This window comes from Thrips palmi, unplaced genomic scaffold (assembly GCF_012932325.1).
Source record: "Thrips palmi isolate BJ-2018 unplaced genomic scaffold, TpBJ-2018v1 HiC_scaffold_18, whole genome shotgun sequence".
NCBI lineage: Eukaryota > Metazoa > Arthropoda > Insecta > Thysanoptera > Thripidae > Thrips > Thrips palmi.
The window spans coordinates 668,066-689,701 of NW_023144627.1; the positions used below are offsets into that span (position 1 = coordinate 668,066).

Consider the following 21,636-nt stretch of genomic DNA (forward strand, 5'->3'; position numbering starts at 1 on the left):
GCTGACCCTTTTCTGCTTATTCTCAAAGTGGAAACTCCAATGAGTCCGAGTAGGCAACGGCAAAGCGGCCTTGCGACGGGGAAAAGGGTCGTAACTGCCGTTCAACATTTTGTGGCATTTGACATAAATTTGTTGTTTTTTGGAGTTTTAACTGTGTTTGAGGCCCCAAAACTCAAATGCACGTGCAGCATCGTGATCCTCGGGAAATTCTGCGTCCGTTAGACTACATTATTTGCCGCCTAGGACGTTTTTTGAGGAGGCCATGCCTTTTTAAAGGTTTCATAGAAAAACAAGTTGTAGGGAAAAAGTCAAAAGTTGGGCATAGGGCTAGCTCCTGAACGAGACCCATACACAATATCGGGGCCCAACTTAAAATTAGGCTTATGGTGTCCCTTAACTGAAAAAAAGTTGAAACGGGCATGTTTGGATTGGGGGCTAGTGGATACGGCCTGTCGCGTAAACCCCTAAAATAACTAAATTTCCGTAAAAAAGTGCGATTTTTGGATTTTTATCGGAACGCTATCGGAAATCCGACGCCAGATTCGGATTCCCCAGACAATTTCGAGTCTAGGAACGTCGATCAGGCGGAGGAAAGGCCGTCGGGGCGGCCAGCGCGACGATTTTTCCAAAAATGTGCATTTTGCTGAAAAAGGTGAAAATGAATTTCAGGCGAAAATTAGATTGCTCACTGCGCCCATGTTAGTTGAGCTAGAGGGTTCAAATTTTGTGGGCTTACTTACCCCTATGGGGGTAACATTTGAGCCAACTTTCATCAAGTTCTGACGACATGAGGTTCAGGTCGTGTCAATCCCCTTGAATTTTACCCAAGTGCAAGTGTTGCAAGGAAAACGCAGAAAATGGGAGTGAGTGCATGCTGCGGTGTCGACCATGGGTCAGTGGGGCGCGGTAGGGGCGGCTGTTCGTAGATTCGCATTGGTTCTGCACGACGCAAGCGGCTTACCCCAGCCAAAAATGCATTTTCGATTCGGGGTCGAATCGACGTCGATCTGGAAAGGTCGAAAAAATTCCTCGAATCGATATCGATATGTACTTTAAAACGATGTCGACTCGGAGTCGATTTAAGGTCGATTTCGATCTATAATCGAGGTCCTATCCTGTTCGAAAAAGCAATGCACTGTAGTCACTATGCAGTGCCAAGAATGCCATTTGCCGATATAACTTGTGGGGGATCCGAACCCGCTACCTCCCGATTACTAGCCGCGCACTCTAACCACTGCGCTACCACAGCTGTTAGGTGCCGGTTGTCCGCAGCTCTGAGTTACTGCAGCCAGACCAGCCAAATTTAAGAGTACACTGACAAAAATTTTGTCGTAACTTAGCGACACATTTATCGCTAATTTTTTTAGCGACAAGATTTGTTGTGGAACGAATAGCTTGTTAAACCAAACTCGTACTGGAACTAAAGGATAATTTCACAACGACTAACTTGTAATAACACATTAGCAGTCTACTTTCACATACAGGTCGTTGACCAACAACAAATATTGTTGGTCAACGACAAGTCTTGTAAGTCGAAAAAGATTTTGTAATGTCTGGGACAAGTATTCATGGAGTACTTTTATGTACTTTTATCGCTAAATTTATTTTGCCCAATTCTTTTTTAAATAATAGTGATGTTGCTATGATTAAAGAAGACCAATAGATGATTATTCATAATATGCTTCAATTGAGCAGATAATTGCAAAAGATTTTGTTTCCACACAAATAGTATCGCTAAGGGTGATAACAAGAATTTTGTTCTTCAACGACAAATTGCCGCTTACAAGATTCAACGACATTTCTTTCGCTTTGGTTCATGATATAATTCTTTGTTTTGGAACGACTAAATTTTCACTCATCTGATTGTTTCTATACAACCATTTTTTAACAGTGTAAGTGAAGACCTGCGGAGCGGATCGAGGTGCACGGCAAAAACGGTACCTGGTTTTCCCAGGAGCTCTATGGCGAAGACATAGGCGATTTCCAGGGTGTTCCTGGGAAAACCAGGAACCGCTTTTACCGTGTGGCGTTTCGTAAGTCAAAACGCGGAATTGAAAAAAGATTTCAGCTTGAGACTAGATGTTACTTCTTTGCAAGAGTCTCATACAAATTGTTGACAATGATTTTTCTCAAATGAAGGGGGAAACGTCTTCAGCCAGGTGAAATTAGCCAATGGCACTCCCCGTTTGGAGTGAAAGTGACACAGAATAGAATTTTGAGATATCAGAAACATTCTACCAAATCAGGTACCTACCATCGATACCGTTGCTCGAATCGATATCGATCTGATACCGAAATTCTAACATGTCAATTTGACATATCAGATGAACAAAGGAACATTTTCTTACCCTGTTTATAGTATAGCTATGGCTTTCCAGTCTGCCCAATGTTATGAACGACCAATAACAACTTTTCGATTTTTTGGGAAAATTCGACGTGAAAAACGACTTCGAGCAATCATCGTATGCATCGACGTCGAATCGACCTCGAATCGAAAATGCATTCTCGGCTGGGTAGGTGGCTCATACCTGCAGCAGGGAGCCAGCAACAGTGTACCGGAAGGAATTCGCCACCAGGAGTGTACATGCATGTACACTCCAGGTAGTGTGTACTATGTACAAACTTGAGTTTGTAGAGTTTGTGCCAAAATGTTTACCCACATCTTTTTCAATTTTAAACTTGGGGTAAAACCCGCGGACATTGAGGCTCGCATTAAGGGAGTACACCAGTGCATCAGTCGGTCTCTATTTCCTCACAGGTATAGAGGTCCGTGCCGTAGGCAAAAAGGTGTTGGATGCAGTTCACGAGGCGACGAAAGAGGCTGGCTGGATCATCAGCGACTCATTCGGAGATGCTAGCGACGAGCTGCAGCAGTACGTGGACAGGGCGGAGAGGGTCCCCTTGCCGCGCCACGTGGTGGACGCCGAAATTAAGAGGTTCAAACGTCTCGGCGCCTCCGCCGCCGTGGTAAGTTTATCATATCAACCTTGGTTGTTTTTCATTTTTTGACCGCATTGCTTGGAAAGTATACACCTTAAAATCCTCGCAACATTCGGAGGTGGCCTCACAATTTTGCGCGTGCGTGCTTTTCGCACAAATTAGGGCGATTCTTCGTACCCATTTGTACGAAAAATTGTGTGTGCTGAAAATCGTGTGACACTGTTTCCTTTGTGCATACAGCACACCTCATGAGGTGTACCGCAGATGGATGCACGGTGGAAACGTTTCCTGGTTTTCCCAGGTAGCCTATGGTGGAGGCTGGAGGCAGAGGTGATTTCCAGGGAGTTCCTGGGAAAACCAAGAACCGTTTCCACCGTGTGCACATGAGTACCAGTTTCCTTTTTGGATGCGATCAGATAATCTTTTCCTTAACCGATGCGTTTAATGTGTTTTTTTTTCTAGACGCGGTATCATTTTGAATTCAGAGTAAATTTTATTGTGTGCCAAGCAAAATAAGTTGACGCTTGATATCAAGCGTACTTTCGCTTCAATAAGATATCTTGTTAGCATGCATTTGCATCCCATAAGTGTTATGGAGCATAACTTTTTGTGACGTTTGCTCGGTTCACAGGCATTCAAGTCGATCTTTGATAAGTCGATCGAGTCTTCCAGGATCAGAGTAACAGCGCTCTCAGACCGGATTTTCCTTTGGAAGAGCGAGGTGGATCAGGCATCGCAGGCAGCGCAAGACGCTTCGGCTGCCGCCGAAGCAGCCCAGCAGGCCAGCGCTGCAGCCACGACTGCCGGTCCCACCGAGGCTCCCACCGAAGCTCCCACCGAGGCTCCTACTGAGGCTCCCACCGAAGCTCCCACCCAGGCTCCAACCGAGGCTCCTACAGACGCTCCCACTGAAGCTCCTACCCAGCCACCCACCGAGGCTCCTACCCAGCCACCCACCGAAGCTCCTACCCTGGCTCCCACCGAAGCTCCCACCCAGCCTCCCACTGAAGCTCCCACCCAGCCCCCCACTGAAGCTCCTACCCAGCCCCCCACTGAAGCTCCTACCCAGCCCCCCACTGAAGCTCCTACCGAAGCTCCTACCCAGCCACCCACGGAAGCTCCTACCCAGGCTCCCACCGAAGCTCCTACCGAGCCCCCCACTGAAGCTCCTACCCAGGCTCCTACCGAAGCTCCTACCCAGCCACCCACTGAAGCTCCTACCCAGCCCTCCACCGAAGCTCCTACCCAGGCTCCTACTGAAGCTCCTACCCAGGCTCCTACCCAACCTCCCACCGAGGCTCCCACTGAAGCCCCTACCCAGGCTTCTACAGAGGCTCCTACTGTAGCTCCCACCGGAGCTTCCACCCAGGCTCCCATTGAAGCTCCAACCCAGGCTCCTACTGGAGCTTCAACCCAGCCTCCCACTGAAGCTCCTACCCAGGCTCCTACTGATGCACTCACCGAAGCTCCAACCCCAGGTCCTGATGACAGTCCTGTTAGAGATCGGAAGAAGCGATCAACAACGGTGAGAATCAGTCCTGCAGCGGTTTTCGTGGTTCAGGATGCTGACACTGAGAATGAATGAGCCACTTGAAATGGGTGATGCAATCGTATTGACTAATTTTGGTTGGCGAGAAATTCATTACCCGAAATTTGGTAACACGTGTTTCGTTTTCTACACACTATATGTTTATGTAGAATTCTGTACGTGCCACTTGCACGATTTTGTGCATACGGGGAATTTGCATATTATTATGCGTGAAAATGCATACATTTATGCGATTTTCTGCACAATTTTATGCAAAACGTCACGCAGGTTTAAAATCCTGCATCACGACGTACAAAATTCTACATAAATATTTAGTGTGTGAATTTGAGTGTCGTCGTCGGCTACGTTGAGGTCCCCGATGACGTCCTTCCGAGGTCCACCATACTTTGGATTCTTTGGTCTTTTTCTGCACACGATTGTATTTTCGGCAGGTCAAACAAAAATTATCGAAGATGTGGGACTCTTTTGTGTCCTCTTCAAGTGTTTTGGCCAGTGTCTCAGGAAGTATTTGCCGAAGGTCAAATCCCTGGCCATATTCTTGTCCCTCAGTCACTTCTGCACCAGGAAATTAAATTTCAGCCAATTGGCACCTGAATATGCCACCCCAACCTCTGTTATTTTAACAACGCAGAGAAATGTTTGAGTGTAGATTCCCCATCACCAAAAGTTGAGTCTCCCCTTAAAAATAGCTCCTTTTCCCGCTTACTACGTCGGCTCACTTTCCATGCACAGGTGTTAAAATTTACAGAACTCATTGCCAATTTCTTTTCCCGGCAGGCTGACCCCTTCGATGCCGCCACTGCCGTCTTGGCTGAAGTTCTGGCGGATTACTCGCAGTACGCTTCTTTCGCGAAGGCGTTTTCTGATGACGTCATTGAGGTTAGTGCGACAGCCACACTGCGCAATCATTTTCAATCAGCCATTTCTTTACATTTGCGGCATACGTAAGGGAGCACTGCACTCGAAGCTCCCAGACAGCAAAATGACTTGTGCGATTGTTTCAAAACTCGCAAACGGGGTTACGGTCCCTTAGTTTTGCGGACTGAGCAATTTCTACCGGTTAAGATGAAACTTTGACTTGCAGCTGCATGGAAAAAGGAATTCATTGCCCCAAGGAGAAAGTACCGTAAACCGGGGTAACTTGAGACAGCAAGGGTAACTTGAGACACTTCTGCTTTTTCACCTTTTTGGAGCTGCCACCTAGCTCGGCACATTCGGAGGTCAAAACTGCCCCAGCACTTTCTTTCATACTTGTTTGGAAAGACGATTAAGCGTGTGAACGGCGGGTTAGGACCAAGCTGGTCAAATCCATAACAATTTTTTAATTTTAGTAAATTTAACAATTTTAGAGAAGTGTTACAGGTCTCCTTTGGTACTCGAAACACGTCTTGCTGAGACCCAAATGACTGTAGTGCCTTTCAACCCTATTATTTCAACATTCTAAATGCAGCATTGGTTTTGAGGAAAACCCATCATTCATCGGGTAATACTGACTTTTATAGAAAATGGTAACTGTGCGGGGTAACTTGAGACACCAAATTTAATTGAATTTGACGGAAGTTGAGTAGCGTAACTTGACACTGGCACCTCCTTGTACTACAGGGTGGTTTGAAGTAACGGACCTCTCCGTTTTACGATCAAAACTAAGCCGCATTTGATCGGGAATCACATTTTTAGGCAGTGTTAAGGGTCCCGAGTGGATATGCAGCTTAAAGTTGGAGTGTTTTCTCAACTACTCACGGACCAGATGAGACATAATTAATCTTGAGGTCTCAAAAGATGGGGAATTTAATTACCTTTCCAAAGAGCTAAATGTCATTGAAATCGGACAACTTATAGCCCAAGAACCGTCGATTTTTTGAAGAAAATTAACTGTAAAAATAGTTTAAGGATTTTGAGTAAATTTTAAAAATTGACTAAGACTATTTACCTTTGCAGGAATGGACTTGTGTACGTAGAAATAAAGAAAAATGTCTTAACAGGTGTCAGGGTTGGATGTAAAATGAGAGAATCGCTGTACTTAATTGACAGAGTTGGATGTGAAATGGGAGAATCGTTGCGCTTCTGAAGTGCCGTTATCCAAATGTAACCTTGATGAAAAAATCTTAATATAAGGATCAAAAATCTTCCAATATATTCCACAAGTAGTACTTTTCATTGAAAATGAGTTAAATGTCTCAGAAAGTCAGTATGGACTGGCAAAAAAACCACTTCCGTGAAAAAGCAAAGTAAAAACTAGGTGTGTCTCAAGTTACCCCAAATGACGGGGTAACTTGAGACAACTTTAGAGGCCCATTACTCTCATATTAGGAGACCCCCAAAAAATTCGTGGGGTCCAAACCGAATGTAATCATGTGAAATAAAACATAGTTGGGATTCGGGTTGGTGAGAGAAGTTTCGTGGACACACGGTCCAAAAAACGTGAAATACTCTCTCAAGTTACCCCGGTTTACGGTACGTTGGTTCCGTGATAACCGAATCAAAATAGTTGGAGTAACGAAAAGTTTTTCCGCGCAACGAATAATTTGTTAAGTACGACGAACAATCCGTTCGCGGAGCAAAAGAGTTAGTTGGAGAGACAAAATCATGAATTCTTGGACGAGTCTTCTTGTTGCGCCAACAGATTCTTAGTTTTACCAACAAATAGTTCGTTACTCAAGAAAAACATTTCTGTTATCATGGAATCAACGTGCTTTTTCGTTGGGTCAACAAATTCCTTTTTTATTTTGTGTGCTCTGTTTACTCTGCGCTGTTAAAATTGAACAACGAGTATTAACTGGTCATGTACCAGTCGCTCTAATCAGTTTTTGGTCCTCCAGCATGTTGCTCCTTCAGACGTCCCTGGGTCTAACTCATCATGATTGTATCTTTGATGTATAGGATGCATTCGACACGGCTGCTAAAACCGTCGACGACATTGCGCGGTACCACGATGACAGTACGTACATCGATGCCATCACAAAGTTTGTGTCTGGACCGGATCAAATTTACGACGCCACTCAAGGCAAGCTGAAAAAGGTCGACCTGGCTGTCGCTGCTGCTATTCGCAGCTTACACTCATGAGAGACTTGGCTGCTGACCGAGGTTTTCTGGAAAATGTCAACAGGCCACGTTGTCTGTGTCTCAGTTGTAATATCTTATGACAATAAAAAAACTCTAAATTTTTTGTGAAAAAGTTGCTTTTGGTGGGTGCGTCTGGCTACTTCGGAGAAGTACTAAACACCAACTTCGACCCCTACCACATTACCTGTCTTGCATCAGAATCAAGAAACGAACAATAAAGTTGTAACAGTCGAAACGAACTCAATTCCATTGGTTTGTACACCGCAGTTCCAAAAACACTAATACCTGTCTTGCGAGGGCCTTTCAGTTTTCATTTTCTCCTCAACGCGTTTTATGTATTAGGTTTTATTCAATAACGCAAAATCCAAACAATTTTCATTTCTTTGTTTTGGCAAAATCTACATTGCGTAGTCACAAAGATGATTTTCGTTTGGTTTTTGATCGTTCGATCGGGGAATTAAAAAAAAAATGGATTACACACTAAATGTCATGGGACTTTTTTTGTCCCACGATTTATGCGATTTTAAGCACATCCGACGCTGATACAATTTTGTTCGCGTCTGGTGACACATTTTGTCCGGCGCCAGCTGCAACTTGTACTTTCACTAGACAATTTGTCCCGCCTGGCGGACACAAAATTGCATCACCAGCGGATGTGCTTAAAATTGCATCATTCGTGGGGCAAAAAAAGTCCAATGACATTTAGTGAGGGGGGTCGGTTATGGAGGGCCCTTTAGAAGCCAGTCCAACCTTGAGAGCACATCCCAGTGTAAAACCATCTCTTGGGATTCCCAGGAACGTCGGTCAATGCCCAGAAAAATCTCTTCTGGTAGTGAGGAATATCGGCCAATTCCTTAAAATTCGTAGGAAATGGTTTTACCGTGCCCTGGGATTGTCAGGAATATCGGCAAATCCTTTAAAATTTCCAGAAAATGTTTTTACCGTGCCCTTGGATTGTCAGGACTGTCGGTCAACTCTTTAAAATTCCCAGGAGATGGTTTTATCGTCCGGCCTCGTACGAGCCCGGGTGCCTTCATCCAGGCCTCTTTTAACGCCAGAACAACGGATTAACCACTCCGCTCACTTTTGCGGTGAGGGAGGAGTTGATGAGCCAAACTGCACCAGCACGACAACGTACATGACGACACTGAGGCAAAACTGCAACCGAAAATGAGATTATGTTGTTACGATACCGTTCACACTCAATGCCTTACGAAGAAATGGCGCAAGCGTAATACGAAGGTAGTTCCTCTTCGCATTACGGAAGATCTTATTATAAAAATATTAAAAAGATTCCTTTTAAAAAGGTTCCGTCTTTAAAGAGTTCCTTTAAAAAGATTCGTAAATGAATAAATATTACTTCGTATTGCTTGCGCCGAATTCACTGTAACACAGCTTAAGTTTCATTGAAAGGCATTTAGAGTGTAAATCAAAGTAATAATGCCTACTCTGCTCAGTAGAGTGTTGTCCACTTCGAAAATGCCCAGGGGCGTCATGGTGAGCTTCTGGTGCATAAGCTGCAAGGAGAATATGGTCAGCTGAAACAAATGATAATCCACTGTAAATTTCATGGCGACACTACACTCTCAGACCTATATGGACTTTTTTCTCTCCTGCTTATGACGGTTTTTGAGCAAACGTGAAATGTACCATGTTCTCTTTAACTATGCACAATTTTGATCCTGTTAAAGATAAAATTGTCAATAGATCATGTAGAAATTGAAAAGTACATTGCAAATGACAAAGTCAGGTAGAATGGACTGAATACATTATACAATAGACAAAATACATAGTGCATAGTTCAAGAGAAAATAGTACATATTACGTTGGCACAAAAAACTTTATGGCAAGAGATAAAAAGTCAATACTAGACTGAGAGTGTAAGTCCCAGACACAAGCGTTACGCAAATTCAAGTATTGAAATTACGTAACAACTTTTGCATTGCGCTAATAATGTAATTAAAAATTGTACTGTTTTGGAAGCGAGTTCATAATCACTATTGGGGTAACAGTGATCCGACGGTGGTAAAACTTTGTTTCCACCTGGCGCCACATTGACGGACGCACTATTGAATTTTAATTAATCAATTTGTCCCGCCAGGAGGACACGAAATTGTATCTCCATGGAGTGTCCTCAAAACTGCATCCGTGGGCCAAAAGATGTCCTGTGGAATCTGGTAATGTCGTCTGATATGATCCTGGTCTGCAGTCCATCCGCCGCTTTCTCAGAAGCTGACTCACAAAGGGATGATGTCGCACTCTCTCTCGTATTGACTTTTCATCGCTCGCAAGAAAGTTTTTTTGTGCAAACGTAAGAGAAAATAGTACATATGTATTATTTTCTCGTAAGCTATGCACTATTTTGTACACTGCATAGTGTATTTGGTCCATTAAACCTAACTTTTTGTCATTTGCAGTATACTTCTCAATTTCTTCATGATCTTTTGGCAATATTATCTTTGTAACGATCGAAATTGAGCATAGTTAAACATTTTACCTTCGCTCAAAAAAAACGTCAAAAGCAAGAGAGAGAAAAGTCCTGAGAGTGCGGGTTCGCTCGCGCTTCGCCAAAAATAGCCATCATTGGTAGGCGTATGCACATACCTCCTGCGTCTCGGCCTCGCTGACGAAGGGACTTCGGAGGACTCTATGGACGTAAGTTTGCGTTTCGCTTCCCTGCTGGCTTGTCCATGAGCTGGCCATGCAGGCAACGACGGTGGCCGCGAAGCTGTACGTGGAGTTGATCAGAAGCCGGTCCGAGAAAGATTCGGAACCCGTGCTGTTGCCTGACACCTTTTGCACGGTCAAGTACACGACCATGACAGCATTCGTGAAGTCGTTGAGCAGGATGCCCACCATCTGCAGCTCGAACGCCTGGCGGACCAGGGCGACGTTACCCGACAAAGGACATTTCCCACCTTCTCTGCAAACTCAGATGTACCGGTAGTATAACTCAGTGGGTCAGTTGGAGTCATTTCGGGACACGCGGTAAAAATGGAACAGCTCACTGAAAATCTGATGGAAAGTTTGTTTGCCACTGAGAAGCCGCTGTGAAAAGCCAAAAATCGGCAGGTACTGTCCTGACATCATCCCCAGATTATTTGACATTTGACAAAGATTTGAAATTTTAGAAATCATGCCTTGATACATGTTATTTTAACAATTTGGTGTGACATGAATTCTAAAATGTACAACCTTAACCAAACCAGCCGTCCAATAGCACGGTAAGAACTGATCCTGGTTTTCCCAGGAACAGCCTGGAAATCGCCTATGCCTTCACCATTGGCCTCCTGGGAAAACCAGGTTCCGTTTCTACCGTAAGGGTATTCCGATGGATCTGAACCGGAACCCCGAGCAGTAGAAATCGAGGGGTCCTATTCAAAAGATCTAATCTGGGCGTTCCCCCGAAGACAACACTGAGAATCCAAACGCTATGAGTATAGCGTCAATTGGTGCAATGCAAAAGCATTGCACATGAAGTGCAATGCCTCCCCATTCCCATGCATTAGCATAGGGCATTTTCGGGACGCATTGCACGTAAGGTGCAATATGGCCATGGCGTTGCACGTATGGTGCGATATCTCAGCTGCATTGCACCATACGTGCTATACTCATAGCGCTTGGAATCTCAGTGAATCTTATCTTAAACGCAGGTGAATTTTACACAGTTTGATCATTTGGTACAGCTACATATAAATATAACTCGCGCTGCTCGCTGGGGGCTCCGCCCCCAGACCCCCGCATGTGTGGAGCGCGTGCCGAAGTATTTTCAGTAAGTCCGTGGTGACCAAAGGCAAATTTTCTAAGGAAGTAAATGTCCTGCTTCTTCGAAAGCTCGTTGAAGAATTTTCAACTTATGGGATTTTATATCATTTTCCCATAAAATTTGGAATCGAATGGAAGAAACCCGCAAGTCTTTACGACTACTCCTTGACCCCAAACATAGTGAGCGAGTGAGGGAGTCAGTCAGTCGGATTGGGGCTATAAAGGTTCTTGATTGATGAGTAAGGGAGTCAGTCAGTCGGATTTTGGGGCTTCATAGGTTCTTGTTGACAATTGATGATTGATTTTGAGTATGTTGCCGGTGACGGGGACCCGATTGTGGCACAGTTTCTAAAATGTCTCGACTTGACCTACCGACGGGGCGAATAAAAATTTTTAGTCGGTCGGTGACCTTTTTTGAAGATAGAGTAGATTATGTTGAATTTAGGCCAATTTAATCGTTTTTGAGAATGTTGCCGGTGACGGGGACCCGATTGCGGCACAGTTTCGGAAATGTCTCGACCAGACCTACCGATGGGGCGAATAAAAGTTTTTAGTCGGTCGGTCCCCTTTTTTGAAGATTGAGTGGATTTTGTTGAATTTAGGCCTATTTAATCGTTTTTGAGGATGTTGCCGGTGACGGGGACCCGATTGCGGCACAGTTTCGGAAATGTCTCGACCAGACCTACCGATGGGGCGAATAAAAATTTTTAGTCGGTCGGTCCCCTTTTTTGAAGATTGAGTGGATTTTGTTCAATTTAGGCCTATTTAATCGTTTTTGAGGATGTTGTCGGTGACGGGGACCCGATTGCGGCACAGTTTCGGATATGTCTCGACCAGACCTACCGATGGGGCGAATAAAAATTTTTAGTCGGTCGGTCCCCTTTTTTGAAGATTGAGTGGATTTTGTTGAATTTAGGCCTATTTAATCGTTTTTGAGGATGTTGCCGGTGACGGGGACCCGATTGCGGCACAGTTTCGGATATGTCTCGACCAGACCTACCGATGGGGCGAATAAAAATTTTCAGTCGGTCGGTCCCCTTTTTTGAAGATTGAGTGGATTTTGTTGAATTTAGGCCTATTTTATCGTTATGAGGATGTTGCCGGTGACGTGGACCCGATTGCGGCACAGTTTCTGAAATGTCTCGACCAGACCTACCGATGGGGCGAATAAAAATTTTTAGTCGGTCGGTCCCCTTTTTTGAAGATTGAGTGGATTTTGTTAAATTTAGGCCTATTTTATCGTTTTTGAGGATGTTGCCGGTGACGGGGACCCGATTGCGGCACAGTTTCGGAAATGTCTCGACTAGACCTACCGATGGGGCGAATAAAAATTTTTAGTCGGTCGGTCCCCTTTTTTGAAGATTGAGTGGATTTTGTTAAATTTAGGCCTATTTTATCGTTTTTGAGGATGTTGCCGGTGACGGGGACCCGATTGCGGCACAGTTTCGGAAATGTCTCGACTAGACCTACCGATGGGGCGAATAAAAATTTTTAGTCGGTCGGTCCCCTTTTTTGAAGATTGAGTGGATTTTGTTGAATTTAGGCCTATTTTATCGTTTTGAGGATGTTGCCGGTGACGTGGACCCGTTTGCGGCACAGTTTCGGAAATGTCTCGACCAGACCTACCGATGGGGCGAATAAAAATTTTCAGTCGGTCGGTCCCCTTTTTTGAAGATTGAGTGGATTTTGTTGAATTTAGGCCTATTTTATCGTTTTGAGGATGTTGCCGGTGACGTGGACCCGTTTGCGGCACAGTTTCGGAAATGTCTCGACCAGACCTACCGATGGGGCGAATAAAAATTTTCAGTCGGTCGGTCCCCTTTTTTGAAGATTGAGTGGATTTTGTTGAATTTAGGCCTATTTTATCGTTTTGAGGATGTTGATGGTGACGTGGACCCGTTTGCGGCACAGTTTCGGAAATGTCTCGACCAGACCTACCGATGGGGCGAATAAAAATTTTCAGTCGGTCGGTCCCCTTTTTTGAAGATTGAGTGGATTTGGTTGAATTTAGGCCTATTTTATCGTTTTTGAGGATGTTGCCGGTGACGTGGACCCGATTGCGGCACAGTTTCGGAAATGTCTCGACTAGACCTACCGATGGGGCGAATAAAAATTTTTAGTCGGTCGGTCCCCTTTTTTGAAGATTGAGTAGGTTTGCTCGGAAACGGTGAGAAATTTGTTCCCCTTTTTTTGTAGATAAAGTAGGTTTTCTCGGAAACGGTGAGGAATTTTCAACTTTTGGGATTTTTCCCAATTTTCCCATAAAATTTGGAATCGAATGGAAAAAACCGCAAGTCTCTACGACCACTCCTTGACCCCAAACATTTCTATGAGTGAGTGAGTCAGTGAGTGAGTGAGTCAGTCGGATTGGGGCTTTATAGGTTCTTGATTTGTGAGTTTGATCGCGTAAACATAAAGATGGAAGAGCAACGAAACCAACAGTGCATGTAGAAATATGTTTCGCTTACCGTCGTATTTATTCTGATTGATCAAAACGATCGAAATTTGCAGGCGTTTAAGATAAGATTGTCTTCGGAGGAACGCTCAGATAAGATCCTTTGAATAGGACCCCTCGAAATATCTGGATCCGCTATGAGAAATCAGGTGTGCGGAGGTCATTCGCACACCCGATTTTGCATATTTTCAGTCCTCCGCACATCTGATTTCTCATACCGGGTCCAGATATTTCTACTGCTCGGGGTTCCGGTTCAGTTCCATCGAAATACCCTTGCTCCGTGTCCCGCCCCAACTGACCCAACACTAACTTGCAGCTAGTATTCACTGGTGTGTTGTAAAAAGCGTTTACTCCACACGTACGAGAGCATGTTCCACATGAGTAGGCAACCTCCTCAGCGTGCAATGAGACTCCAAACGCTGAGTATAGCACGTATGGTGCAATGCACTGAGCTATCGCACCGTGCTAGCAATGTCAAAGCCATATTGCACGCACCTTACGTGCAATGCTTCGCGAAAATGCCCTATGCCCGTTCATGGGAAGGCATTTCACCTTATTTGAAATGCAAGAGCATTGCACCAATTGACGCTATATTCATAGCGTTTGGTGGATTTTCAGTGCGCCTGGCAATATGTGAAGCTGGAGGTGTGAACTCACATCTGAGATGTAATGTTAATACTCCTCGGTGTGAAAATGAGCACACACTTCTGGGAGTGTACTCAAAAGAAAACACGTTCCTCGCAGTGTAGTACTCAAATGAAATGGCTTATGTACTCAAATGAATACACGCAGAAGAGAGCGTACAGAGCGCACTGTCTGTTGAGTCTGCTGAGTTCGTGCACTGTTCCGGGAACAGTGTAACCGAGCCCACAGCACCTTCGTGATGTGGTCGAGCTGGTCCTGGGCCTTGTCGTGGGCGTCTCGGAGCACAGCCACCTTGGCTGACGCGTCCGGAAGGTACTTCTGTGGGCGCTCACGCACCAGGGTCGCCAACTGCTGCAGCTCGCCGTTGACGGCGGCGAAGCTGTGGCCGACCAGCTTTAGCAGGTGCGCCAACGTAAAGCGGTCCACCATGTTTATCACCAGCCACACTAGAAGGACCAGTTGCGTGGCCTACTGGAACAGGAGGAGGCAGGGGTCGGTTAAACGGAAGGGTCAAAACGATCTAATCTTTCGGCTCCCGATTCACTGTCACTCCACATGAGGTTGGCAACTCATTTCAAAAGGCAATACCCTTCTTGCATGTCTTTGATTTTAGTTACTTCTCTTCGCCCCCCCCCCCATTTTTTTCAGGGTACGAAGGAAAAGTCCCCCCAAGAAAAAGAGCTCTTCCAATAAAACTAGGAATGAAAGGTAATGAGGAAATTCATACACCACAGTCTGAAGTCATTGCTTCTCCATCAAAACTAGCCTACAAGGTTGAAGTGGCAGAAAAGGATCGCAATAAGTTCAAAAGAGAAACCGCAAACACCAAGAAAAACGGCGATAATATCCTCACGCTTAAAACCTTATAAAGTATTTTTAGCATTCATAATACAAACAAATTTACTTTGTTATGCGAAGAAATAGTTCGTAAATTACGAAGCATTTTCTTTGTAAGCTATGTATGTATACTCAAAATGCTTTCTTATAACAAGCTGCTTTTCTTTGTAAGGCCCAACGTAGTTTGTAAGATTTTCAGAGTGCTGTTTTGACGTGATTACTGGACTAAGTGTAAGCACGATTAGCAGAGTGGGACACCCCTCGGGTGGAACTCAAAATTCGGAAAGCGACCCCAGCCAAAATGGCTTGACCTTTTACCTTGGTGGTTTGGGGTTCTACTTCGTACACGGTGTCGGTTCAGGGGAGTCAGCCCCCCTTGGTCCTCGTTTACCCTTTTTTCACGTTTTTCGTTGTACTATGTTTGTAATATTCACAGTACAGGACCTATCGTCAACGGATTTGCATTTGCAGTGACCCCGGCATGCTTACCATTATGATTGGGGGGAACATGAGGACGATGGGAATGTCAGTGACGCCGTAGGCTGCGATGGACGCGGCGATCTGCAAGGCTAGCACAGTGCCGGAGGGCCCGTTGGCGGGCGTCGGCCAGGACAGGATGGTGTGCAGCAGGCGGTACTTGCGCACCGTGCCCACCAGGCAGAACAGGCTGCTCACGACGGACGTGAGGAACGTGACGGAGAACAGCACGCCGACCACCGCTGAGGTCACAGTCCGGCTGTTTACGTCCACAAGGAACTGGTGGCAGAAAGGCGACCATTCATCGGTTATTGCTCATAAGCACCAAAGCAAAAAGTTACGGAAAAGTCTGTTATTTTTTTTTGCCAAGAGTCGCCTTAGCCCTCTTATCTATATTCTGCGTAGGACCTTACAGTATTTGTCTGTAGGACCTTAGTGCTCTCCGTAGGAGTCTTCCACAAGACTGAAAGGTCCTACCGAGAATATTGACAAGAGGATTACGGAGAATTAGTTGGAGTACTACACAGAATTTTCCGCACCTTTTGGCCACAGCGTATCTTCTCACTACCATTTCAACGCAATTGCCTGTGCGGCCAGAACTCAATCTGTGGTGTTCCGGACAATGATATTCAAAACGAGGTATACTCTGAACACAATTATCTGTGGGACGAACTTAATCTGCGGTGTGTCAAAGCTCCGCAGCAATCGGCTGTGGAGCTCAGACGAGTATGGACCTCGCATTTGAAAACGCCTTGGATTCGTACACACACTAAATCTTTCTGTACAGTTATTTTGAACGTGTGGCTTGCACGACTCAGTACATACGTGGACTTTGCATACTATGCGTAAACGTGCGCAATTTTGTGCCAATTTGACAGGGATCCTTAACTTACCTCATAAGGGCATCATAACGTTATGATAAGAGTTAAAGTTATTACCCTTAACTTCTAACATCTTTTCAAAAGGGTAGGTTATTTTTTTATGTCTCGAATTTGTGTGGATACACTTTTGCACTTTCATAAGTCCGTACCCTTAACCTTTCGCGAACATTGGTTAAGGATCCCTGCAATTTGAGCACAATTTTGCGCAAAACGATAGGTTTAAAATCATGTATCACGGACGTACAAACTTGCACATAAACACTGTGAACAACCCACATTACATGGCAGTGCTGCCATGTTACACTGGTAAAAATTTTGTCGTAACTTAGCGACACATTTATCGGTAACTTTTTTTAGCGACATGATTTGTTGTGGAACGAATAGCTTGTTAAACCGTTGTCGTATTGGAACTAAGGGATAATTTCACAACGACTAACTGGTAATAACGCACCAACAATAATACATCAACGACAAGTAGTGAAAGTCCAAAAGAAATTTTGTAATGTCAGCGTCAATATTCATAGTGTACTTTTGTCACTAAATTTATTTTGCATGGTTTTTTTTTAAACAATAGTAATTTCCATATGACTTAAAAGAACAAAATAGATGATTATTTATAATATGCTTTAATTGAGCAGATAATTGCAAAAGATGTTGTTTCCACACAAATTGTATCGTAAAGAGTGATAACAAGAATTTTGTTCTTCAACGACAAAATGTCGCTTACTAGACTCAACGACATTTGTTTCGCTTTGGTTCATGATGAAATTCTATGTTTTGGAACGACTAAATTTTCACTCATCTGATTGTTTCTGTACAACCGTTTTTTAACAGTGTACGAGTCAAGAAAGCGCCGGTCTTACGGTGAATCCACGATGGCCATTGGTCAGAACGCTGGTCATAATCAGCGCCAAGGAATACACCATCCATGCCCGCGACTGGAGGTACGTGGACCGGCCACCTGCCGACGGTGGCCCCACGGTCACGGGACTTACCCCCAACATCCTGGTTACATACACCATGAGCCGAAGCGGGTCCACCTGCCAGCATGTCGGAGCACACCCAAGGGTCAACAACTCCAACATATTTGTACAGCAAAATTCATGGGCAACCTAGACTTCAGGTCAAATTTCTTCAAAGATCATGAAATGAAGCAGCAATTTGTAGAAATTCTTAAGAAAATACAAACAGAAACAGCGAAGTTTACATTGAAAAATGGTTTGGCGCCTTAATTCGTGGTGTTAGGCGCTGTTACGTGCTGTCTGAAATAACGTTCCGTTTATTAGCGAAGGTAACGGAAGGTAAGCAGACCTACCGACTACCACCAGGGGACTCCTATCCCAGGTGGTTCATTGGAAAGTACACACGAAAAAGGGAAAGAACTGAATGTAACTCGACCCCTGTTACGGTCATAACTTCATAGGCACTGCTCTCACCTTCCTGGATGATGCCACACGCGGCAGGGGTGGTGTAGGGGGCGACGACTCTGTAAGACCAGCATCGACTTATAGTTTACCCAAACACTGCAAATTGGTTGGAAAGACTCCGCCCCAAAATATGGCGAGACTTTAAAGTCTCCACTTTAAATGCCTTACATTGAAATTCGACCTTTGTTATTCGTATGTTACAGTGAATTCGGCGCAAGCATGATAAGAAGCAATATTACTTCGTGATGTGGATCTTTTTAGCTGTTTCATTGTAAGATACAAAGAAAAACCTTCGTAATACGAAGAAAAACTACCTTCGTATTATGGTTAATTTCTTCGTAAGACATTTAAAGTGTCGCCAAGTTTTGGTCGGACCTGAAAGCCTCGCCAAAATTTGGTCAGGCAAAAAAGTCTGGCCACAAAATGGTTAGACACAAAAGTCTCCCCACAAAATGACGGCTTTTGTGTGTGACCATTTTGTGGCGAGACTTTTTTGCCTGACCAAATTTTGGCGAGGCTTTCAGATCTGACCAAAACTTGGCGACATTTTAAATGTCTTACGAAAAAATTTACCATTATACGAGACTTTTTTGTCTGACCAAATTTCGGCGAGACTTACGGGTCTGAGAGTCTCGCCTCTGGAGTGGCGAGAAGTCTGAACAAGTCACCTAAATTTCGTAAAAATAAGATATAAAACAACCCACCTTTCTGAGCCTCGAGTGCCATCATCGACAGTTTGTCGAATTCATGACGGATCTTGTTCCGCATGGCCATCATGTCTCTCAAGGCCTGATCGGTGCTCATGGCAGCGCCGAGTTTCCTCATTTTACTGCTCGCTCGTGCTTTCGGTCTCGGCCGCACTGGGCCAGGATGGGCAGCTCGTGGGCACGAGCTACGAGGGTGGGCACTCAGTTGGATGAAATCGATCACGAAGCATTGTGCCGATATGCTTCCGTGCTTGTTTGACCTTTCATCGATGACCCCCTGTAGGTCACATACATTCAAGGCACCCGGGACCCAAAATCAATGTTGAAGGTAAAAAATCAACTGTGGGCTAGGGGTAGGTTGGGTAAGAAAAGTACACTCGAGGCTCGGGTAAGAAAAGTACACCCGTTATATCTCCGAACTGAAACTACACCAAACCATCACGTTAGTGGTTTTAGAAAGATTGGTCATCCCGCTGACAAAAAATAAATTTAGCCCCGTACTACATATAATATTTAGAATCAAACTGCACGTTTGAAGAAAACATTAAAAATAACTATGAAAATCTTTTTTTAAATTGTTTGTACTTTGAAGTACAGCTTCCTGCGGAATCAGCCGACAGTCCAATGTAAGGTACCACCTTATAGCTTAGACCATCATCTTTGAAAAACAGTGCCGTTCGATGCTCTTAGGCTTCAACACAATTTTTTATAAGTGTAAAAGTACAGGCACTGGGAAAGAAAAAAACAACCTCTAAGAAACTAAAAGCGGGATGAAAATAGAATTGATCACGGGAATAGATTTGATGAGGCGAGACAAGCAAAAAAAAAGTCAACACAAGTTATGGAATTAGACTAGAAATAAACAAGTTATTGGGCATTTACGTGAAAAGGGGAAGCAAAGCACAAAAATGATGTAACCACTTATCTTTGAGAAAAGGCTTTTTGGACCTTCTGTGATGAGTCCATGTAGAATCAGAACCAATTAACCGATTTTGACGAAACTTGAACTAATGGCAAGTGAAAGCTCTCCACTTTATGGGTAAACCTGTATTGAGCCAAGATTGGTGGTCTCCTGGTTCGAAATCGCAATTCTTTTCGTTGTACTTTTCTTTCCCGGTGGTGTACTTTTCTTACCCTTTTCTAGGAGTTCCAAAATCACATACATTTTGGCATGTTGTACGTAATGTAGGGAACTGTAATCAATGAACAGTGATCCATTTCATTAGGAAGGCATTGGATTATAAGTTCACGAGAGCAGAATAGTTGAATCCTGATTTGAAACTTCTGTACAGTGCAAAGTACGCGTTTTGTACTTTTCTTCCCCAACCTACCCCTACTTTTTTTTAAGGCACGAAGTAGCCTTATAGTATACCCAGGATTCAGCCGGCCCGAGATTCAATTTGTGTGGCCCTTTATGCATTTCGGCAATTTTCTATACGATTTTAATGAGACTTTGCAGACTTGTAGAACTTTGAACGCTGATTCTCATGCTGAAATCTGGTTAAAAATTTGGTGGCCAATTTTGAGAAATTTGCTGTCAAAATCGCCGTTTCCATGGCAAAACTCGACTCGTTAAAGGAAAAAAAGGGAGTGGGGGGAGCCGAGCCGGGGCGCTTATTTACATACCGTGGGCGATTCAGCGCGGTATGAGAATTATGGCGGTCGGAGCATTCCCGCTTTACGGGACATATGATTTGGACACTATTCTAGTGGACTCCCATGTACCACACACCCAATCTGTCCTTAAATTTCAATTTGAAGTCATTTCCGAAAAAAGTATCAAAACGACTTGAAATTGTAAGGATTAGAAAAAAAAATTCTGTTGAAATGTCAAGATAATTAATATTTTCTTATTAACTGACTGAAAGGGATAGTGCAACAAGCTGCAATCCAATTTGTATGTCCTTCTAGACTAATTTTTTTGGGGAGGCAGGGTGGAAACTCAATTTTGGTATGAGAAGGAGTGATGAGAGAAACGACTAAATTTGTTACGTTAAACTTAACAGATCAGAAACTTCGAGGAATATAGTGGTTCTGTATAAAAATTTGAGTTTCATCTTCTCTGATTTAGAGGGAGTTGCGGATTTCCTAAGAAAAAGTTTTCAAAAGTTAGCGACAAGTTAATGTTAATTAACTGTTCAAAAGTTAGCAAAAAGTTTACGTTAACTAACTTGTCGTAAAGGTTGGAAAAAAGTTCCCAATTTTTTTAAAACCATGTATGATAATATTTAATTGGCAGAAATGTTTTTCAACTTCTTTGTAGGTGCACGATAAGTGTACACCACACTACTTTGATATTGCTAAAAGTGATCAACACCTAAAAATTTTATAAGTTAAAACTTTTTTGGCTGAGCGATAGCGAAGCCCGTTACTCAGGTGGGGTTGAAAAGTTTTGTCTGTCTGTCTGTCTGTCTGTCTGTCTGTGTGTCTGTCTGTCAGCACTACTCCTCCTGAACGGCTCGGCCGATCTGGCTGAGATTTTGCACACTTCTTGGGTATGTCCTTGGCTCGGCACACGCGAAATTTCACCATCCTAGCTCAACTGGTTCAGTTTTTATAGGCGAAAAACACCTAAAAAACGGCGAAAAACAGAGATTTCTGCAGATAGACCACTTCTGTCTTGGAGAAAGGGGGGTCTGGGGAACGGAGCCCCCCAGCCTCGACAAGTTAAAAAGTGACAAGGGTCAAGATCGTGTTATCTGTAGATAAAACGACTCTATTTAGAATGTAGGGGGGTCTGGGGGCGGAGCCCCCCAGCATTCAACAAGTTAAAAAATAACCGACAACGGACAAGCCATTGCCTGCCGCAGGCAGGCTAGCGCCGCAGGCCAAGGTAGGTACGCCAGGCGTGGATTGGAGGAACAGGCAGCGAGACATCGCGAAGCCTGTT

At 44.2% G+C, this 21,636-nt stretch overlaps 2 protein-coding genes across 2 annotated transcripts; one reads left to right on the forward strand and one right to left on the reverse strand.

The window, feature by feature from the left end:
* The first annotated feature begins 2,613 nt into the window (after positions 1 to 2,613).
* On the forward strand, positions 2,614 to 7,645 carry LOC117645460 (cell wall protein SED1-like). The gene is made up of 5 exons (XM_034385669.1): positions 2,614 to 2,636; positions 2,718 to 2,967; positions 3,572 to 4,465; positions 5,267 to 5,368; positions 7,370 to 7,645. Exons 1-5 carry the CDS (start codon positions 2,614 to 2,616, stop codon positions 7,550 to 7,552), a joined length of 1,452 nt encoding a protein of 483 aa, XP_034241560.1. The 3' UTR covers positions 7,553 to 7,645.
* A 640-nt stretch (positions 7,646 to 8,285) lies between these two features.
* Positions 8,286 to 18,813, reverse strand: LOC117645461. The gene is made up of 7 exons (XM_034385670.1): positions 18,744 to 18,813; positions 18,049 to 18,098; positions 17,476 to 17,652; positions 15,744 to 16,010; positions 14,649 to 14,885; positions 10,157 to 10,426; positions 8,286 to 8,438 (listed from the first exon to the last, which is right to left on the reverse strand). Exons 1-7 carry the CDS (start codon positions 18,811 to 18,813, stop codon positions 8,286 to 8,288), a joined length of 1,224 nt encoding a protein of 407 aa, XP_034241561.1.
* Positions 18,814 to 21,636: the final 2,823 nt, after the last annotated feature.

Excerpts from the sequence above, each read along its gene's own strand:
- LOC117645460 (XM_034385669.1), top strand. The coding sequence starts at position 2,614 with ATGTACAAACTTGAGTTTGTAGA. Across the intron at positions 4,466-5,266 it reads GGAAGAAGCGATCAACAACG|GCTGACCCCTTCGATGCCGC; the intron begins GTGAGAATCAGT and ends TTTTCCCGGCAG. Across the intron at positions 5,369-7,369 it reads TTTCTGATGACGTCATTGAG|GATGCATTCGACACGGCTGC; the intron begins GTTAGTGCGACA and ends TTTGATGTATAG.
- LOC117645461 (XM_034385670.1), bottom strand. The coding sequence starts at position 18,813 with ATGGCCATGCGGAACAAGATCCGTCATGAATTCGACAAACTGTCGATG. Across the intron at positions 14,886-15,743 it reads TGTTCCCCCCAATCATAATG|GCCACGCAACTGGTCCTTCT; the intron begins GTAAGCATGCCG and ends CTGTTCCAGTAG. Across the intron at positions 8,439-10,156 it reads GCGAGGCCGAGACGCAGGAG|GGCACGGTAAAACCATTTCC; the intron begins GTATGTGCATAC and ends TGACAATCCCAG.